Source organism: Trichechus manatus, unplaced genomic scaffold (genome assembly GCF_000243295.1).
Source record: "Trichechus manatus latirostris isolate Lorelei unplaced genomic scaffold, TriManLat1.0 scaffold00142, whole genome shotgun sequence".
NCBI classification, from domain to species: domain Eukaryota; kingdom Metazoa; phylum Chordata; class Mammalia; order Sirenia; family Trichechidae; genus Trichechus; species Trichechus manatus.
Window position 1 is genome coordinate 2,613,250 of NW_004444078.1, and position 6,231 is coordinate 2,619,480.

The window sequence follows — 6,231 nt, forward strand, 5'->3', positions numbered from 1 at the left end:
CTAGATACTTTTTCATCACATGCGTACCTCTTATTTCAACATATTCAAATGTGTCTTTGGTATTCAAAAGATGACTGTTTATGTTTGTCCTTTTCAGTGACATTCAACAAGTCATAGACAGAGACTTTCAACTAAATCTTAACTTCCAAAATTTATGGAACTTTTAGGAGTTGTCCAACTTTAGGAGTTGTGTCATCACCCTATTAAATGTTGCATTTGAGAAAAATGATATCGATGAAATATGTGAATAATAAATAAAATCTTTTCATATTCTGTTCAAAAGTATTGCAATTTGCTACAATAGCTTAGTTATACATTTTTGATTATTGTTTCCACTAACAAGCAGTACTCAGTGTTTTTGGGAAGAGTCAGTATTCTATAATGCTACATTTGTTTTGAAATAAGAGTTGGGAAAGTAGATCATGAAGTATAACACAAGAAACTTACTGAAAACAGAACAAAGCTATTCCAGATATCAGGTATACCCATATATTTTTTGCCCAAAAAATTCTGAAATTGTGTAGTTTAGGCTTTCTCTCCAACCTATACCCTGAATCAGATTTCTGTGGAATATAATTAACTTGCTATATAATGTTTGTATGTGAATTTGTTCTATTTTTTACAGTATTTTTAAACCAAAATGTTTGCCTTATTTCCCTAGGGAGTTGGTGTCTCAGTTCATGGGCAATTTCGAGTGGCCACTGAAAAGACTGTCTTTGCAATGCCAGAAACAGCAATTGGTAAAAAACAAAAAATGTATTCATAATTATATTTTTAGTATCTTCTTTTGATACACTTTATATTACATCCTATTATTGAAGGAATTGATGAAACCTTGTTTTGAGATATAATAAAATACCTTTTAAGAAGAAATTAGAATTGGAAGATACCTAAAAGTTTTATTAGCTCAGTAATTGAATTTTAAAACACAGAAGTAATAATATTTAACTGGAAACCATAACACACTGCAGTTAATTTTAGATGAAAGATTATTGGGTGGAAATATTCTTAAATTTATATCTCTGATGCATTTTGAGTTAATTTTTGTATATGGTGTGAGGTGTGGATCAAGTTTATTATTTTGTATATGGATATATAATCGTCCCAGCACCATTTTTTGAAAAGCTGTTGTTTCTCCACTGATTGCCTTGGCACATTTGTCAGTTGTCTATGTTGATCTTGTTGCCAGTTCCACACTGTCCTGTCTTGATTACTGTAGCTTTATAGTAAGTTTTGAAATCGGTTAGTCTTAGTTCTCCAACTTTGTGGGGTTTTTTTTCCCCTCCTCCAAAGTTGTTTTGGCTATAGAGTTCCTTTACATTTCCATATGAATTTTAGAATGAGTTTGTCAGTTTCAACAACAATAAAAAAGCCTACTGGGATTTTATTTTGATTAGGATTGCCTAGAATCTTAGACCAATTTGGGGAGAACTGACATCTTAATAACGATTCTTCAGACCCATGAGCAAGGTATATCTCTCTACTTATTTGAATTTCTCTCAACAGTTTTGAAGTTTTCAGTGTATGGGTCTTGCATGCCTTTGTTAGTTTTATCCTTAAGTATTTTATATTTTTTGATATGGGTTCTAAATTAAAAAAAAATTCAGTTTCTGTTAATTGCCTATATCTAGAAATAAAATTGATTTTTGTATATTGATCTTGTATCCTAAAAGCTTGGTAAACTCACTTATTAGTTTTAGTATATTTTTTTTTAGATTCCACTGTATTTTCTAAATAGACAGTCATGTCTATTAAATATGCAAATAAAATATTAATATTACATATAAAAAATGCAAATAAAATCAGTTTTACTTTTTAATCTGAATACCTTTTATTTCTTTTTCTTGCTTTATTGTACTGACTAGAACCTCCAATACAATGTTGGCAGACGTGGTGAGAACAGACATTCTTGCCTTGTTCCTGATCTTAAGGGAAAACATTTAATCTTTCACCATTGAGTATGATTATTAAATGTAGATTTTTTTTTTATAGATGCTATTTATCAGGGTGAAGAAGTTCCCTTCTATTCCTAATTTGCTGAGTGTATTTATTAGGAGTGGATTTTGGATTTTGTTAAATATTTTCCTGCATCTTTTGAGATGATCATATGCTATTTTACTTTTTAAATTGGTTTATGTGGTAAATTAATTAGGTTAGTTTTTCAACATTAAACCATCCTTGCGTTGCTATGATAAATCTTACTCTGATAAGATGTGTTCTTTTTATATATTGTTGGGTTTGATTTGCTAAAATTTAATCTAGAATGTTTTCATCTGTGTTCATGAAGGATATTGGTCTGTGGTTTTCGTGTAGCATGTTCATGCTGGTTTCATTTTCTTAAAGAGTTTAAGTAGGATTAGTGGTATTTTTTCATTTCATTTATTTTTTATTTCTGCTCTAATCTTTATTGTTTCCTTTCTTTTACTTATTTTTGGTTCCATTTTCTCTTCTTTCTCTAATTTCTTGAGGCAGAAATTGAATCATAGATTTAAGACCTGGGTATAGGATTCTAGACTGACAGGTTTTTAAATGTCTGTTTCTTTAAAACACATTGTTTCTTATTTTCATTGTTTCCCATGAGAAATCTGTTGTCATCCTTATCTTTGTTCCTCTGTAAGTAAGTGTCTTTTTTCCTTTGGGAGCTCTTAATATTTTTTTGTTTACGACTGATTTTGAGTAATTTGAAGTGCCTTGGTTTAGATTTCTTCATGTTTCTTATGCTTGGGGCTTTTTGAGCTACTTGGTTCTGTGGGTTTATAGTTTTTGCTAAGTTTAGAAAAATACTTTGCATTATTTCTTCAAATATTTTTTCTGTCCTCCCACCCGCTTTTCAGGAACTCCAAATACATTTATATTAGGCCACATGAAGTTGTTTCACAGCTTACTCATGCTCTGTTTGTTTTTAAAAATTCTCTTTCCCCTTTTTCATTTTAGACAGTTTCTATTCCTGTCTTCAAGTTCATTAATCTTCGCTTTTACAAAGTCTAATATGTCCTTAATCCCATCTAGTGTAGTTTTTACCTTATACATTGTAGTTTTCATCTCTAAGAGTTTGATTTGGGTCTTTGCATATTTACTTAACTTTTTGAACATATGGGATATGTTTACACTGACTGTGTCAACGTCTTTGCTAATTCTTACATATATGTCAGTTATGTGTAGTGATTGATTGATTTGCCCCCTCATTATAGATAGTATTTCCCTGCTTCTTTAGTTGTCTGATAATTTTTTATTGGATCTAGACATTGGAAATTGTACCTTGCTGGTTGCTGGATATATATATTTTTTTAATTTTATTTTGTTGTTGTTCAGAATATACACAGCAAAACATACACCAATTCAACAGTTTCTACATATACGGTTCAGTGACATTGACTACATTCTTCAAGTTGTGCAACCATTCCCCCCTTGCTTTTCTGCGTTGTTCCCCCATTAGCATAAACTCACCGCTGCTCTCTAAGGTTCCTGTCTAATCTTTTGAGTTGCTGTTGTCAATTTGATCCCACATAGATAATTCTTAAAAGAGCATAATCCTCAATGCAGACATTTTTTACTAGTTAAGCTGAACTATCATTTAATTTTAAGGAGACTTCAGGGGATATTTTTGGTTTAAGTTTAAAAAAAAGAGTAGCTGCTGAGGCTCCATATGTATAACCAAATACTTCATGGGATTTGGTTCCTTAGTTAGGAGGTTTAGGTCATGGTTTCATGGGACATCCCAATTAATTGGCCAATAACATGTTTAGTGCTTCTGTTCTACATCTTAGTTCATTGCGTAGTGCCTGGGGTCTTCCAAGCTTACAAGTGGGAGGTGGGGCCAAGATGGCAGAGTAGTCAGATGCTTCCTGTGGTCCCTCTTACAACAAAGGCCCCAAAAAACAACTAAATTCATTATATATGACAATCTAGGAGCCCTGAATATCAAAGGCAAAGTTGAGGAGTTGGACTGAGTGGCAGGGGGAGGGAGAGATGGTTTGCAAGCGAGGAATTGCCAAACCTGACCCTGCGGGAGCCAGCACCCTTCAGGCTGGATCAGCTGGTGTGCATGGTGAGGCAGGCAGTGGTGCTCGGGAGGCATTTTCCACACTGAGAGAGACCCAGTGGCAGAGAATCTGCTCACGTCTCCAGAACCAGTGAACAGTGGTACTCAATTGGCAAAAGATAAGTACATGCATCCGTCCTACCGTGGGGATCAAAAACACCCCCTCTGGGAAAAAACCTCTTACCGATTTACCTGCCCCCTCCCCAATCTTCACTGGATACTGGGCCAGCTTCAGTGATTGCCGCATCCCCTGAGCTGGAAGTAGGACGTGTCATGCGCCCTGAGCCATTCTCCCAGCCTTCGAGAGGGAACAAATTAACAAACAGGAAAAAATAATCTGCCAGATCCGGTAAGCTGGGAACTCAGGGTAGGCACAGCTCCTTTGCCTAAGCACAGGCATAACGGGTTCACAGACTTTGAATGTCTTTCACCCCTGCATAGACCTGTGTGGGCCCATTTCAACAGCATAGGCCCTCATTACCACAGTACAACAGGGTATATACCTGAAGCCTAACTTCAGCTGTGTCAGCTATATGGTGAAGTGGCAGATTTGTGACATTTGACACTGCTCTGCCATTAGTCAGGGTCCTCACCTACCCACATCTGGGGCCTGAGGACTGGTGGCTCCACTTACACTGCCTAGCCACCCACAACAGGGTCCAAGAACTGCCTCCCAGTCCTTAACAGCCAACAGCATTGGGTGCCCAATGTCCAGCTGGAAAACCCACACACTTATGCGCTGTAAAGAACAGGGACACGCTTTCCTTCCAGACACTCAGGGGCAGCCGTAAGCCCCCTGCCTTGCTCAGCACCTGACTCTCTACTGCGACCAGATACCTGTGTCTACACTAATCACCCATGCCTGTCTAGGACTATAGGCGAGAACCTGCACTACACACTTGGTGACCGATTACCTGGACACCTGAGCTGAATCAATACAAGACAAGTAAACAGACTCCTGGGCTCACATACCTAGTAACAGCTGTAACCACGTAGTGATGGGACGTTAGAGCTTCAAAGATGCCAATAATCAAACTAGCTCACATGAGCAGCCTATTTGGGCATATCAAAACAAAACAAGAAGCTAGGACACAGTAAGCAAACATAAATAAATATAATAACCTATTGATGGCTTGGAAAAAATAGTCAATATCAAGTAACATAAAAAGGCAGACCATGATGGCTTCAGCAAGCTCCCAAAACAAAGAATCAAGAAATTTTCCAGAGGAAAAGAACTTCTTGGAATTACTGGAGGCAGAATACACCAAAAGATTAATGTAGAAAACTCTTCAAGAGATGAGGAAGGAGATCAGGCAAAATGCAGACCAAGCCAAGGAACATACAGACAAAGCAGTAGAGGAACTTAAGAAGATTAGAGAAGAACATAATGACAAATTTAACAGGTGCAAGAATCCATTGATAGACAGGAAACAGAAATCCAGAAGATTAACAATAAAATTTCAGAATTACACAACTCAATAGAATAGGAGCAGAATTGAGGCAATGGAAATCAGAATTAGTGAGATTGAAGATAAAGCACTTGACACCAACTTATTTGAGGAAAAATCAGATAAAATAATTTAAAAAAGCGAAGAAACCCTAAGGGAAGTAACCTATGAGTGATTGCAGTACCAGAATGGGGGGGATAACAGAAAATACAGACAATTGTTGAAGATTTGTTGATAGAAAGCTTCCCTGATACTGTAAAAAATGAGAAGATATCTATCCAAGATTGTCATCAAACCCCACATAAGGTAGATCCCAAAAGAAAGTCACTGAGACATATTATAATCAAACTTGCCAAAACCAGAGATAAAGAGAATTTTAAGAGCGGCTAAGGATAAATGAAAAGTCATCTACAAAGGAGAGTCAGTAAGACTAATCTCGGACTACTCAGCTCAGCACAAACCATGCAGGCAAGAAGACAATGGGATGACATATATAAAGCCTTGAAGGAAAAAAATTGCCAGCCAAGAATTATATATCCAGCAAAACTGTCGCTCAAATATGATGGCGAAATTAGGGCATTTCCAGATAAACACAAGTTTAGGGAATTTGCAAAAACCAAATCAAAATTACAAGAAATACAAAAGGGAGTCTTCCAGTTAGAAAATCAATAACATCAGATAACAACCCAAGACTAGAACACAGGACAGAGCAACCAGATATCAACCCAGATAGGGAAGTCA

The 6,231-nt window shown here is 36.3% G+C and overlaps 1 protein-coding gene across 2 annotated transcripts in view; it reads left to right on the forward strand.

Moving 5' to 3' along the window:
- HIBCH (3-hydroxyisobutyryl-CoA hydrolase) overlaps positions 1-6,231 on the forward strand; it is a 99,565-nt gene that overhangs the window by 51,179 nt on the left and 42,155 nt on the right. For both annotated transcript variants that reach the window (XM_023739884.1, XM_023739883.1), the window contains exon 7: positions 662-740. In XM_023739884.1, coding sequence (XP_023595652.1) covers positions 662-740 — 79 coding nt within the window. The remainder of the gene's footprint in view (positions 1-661; positions 741-6,231) is intronic.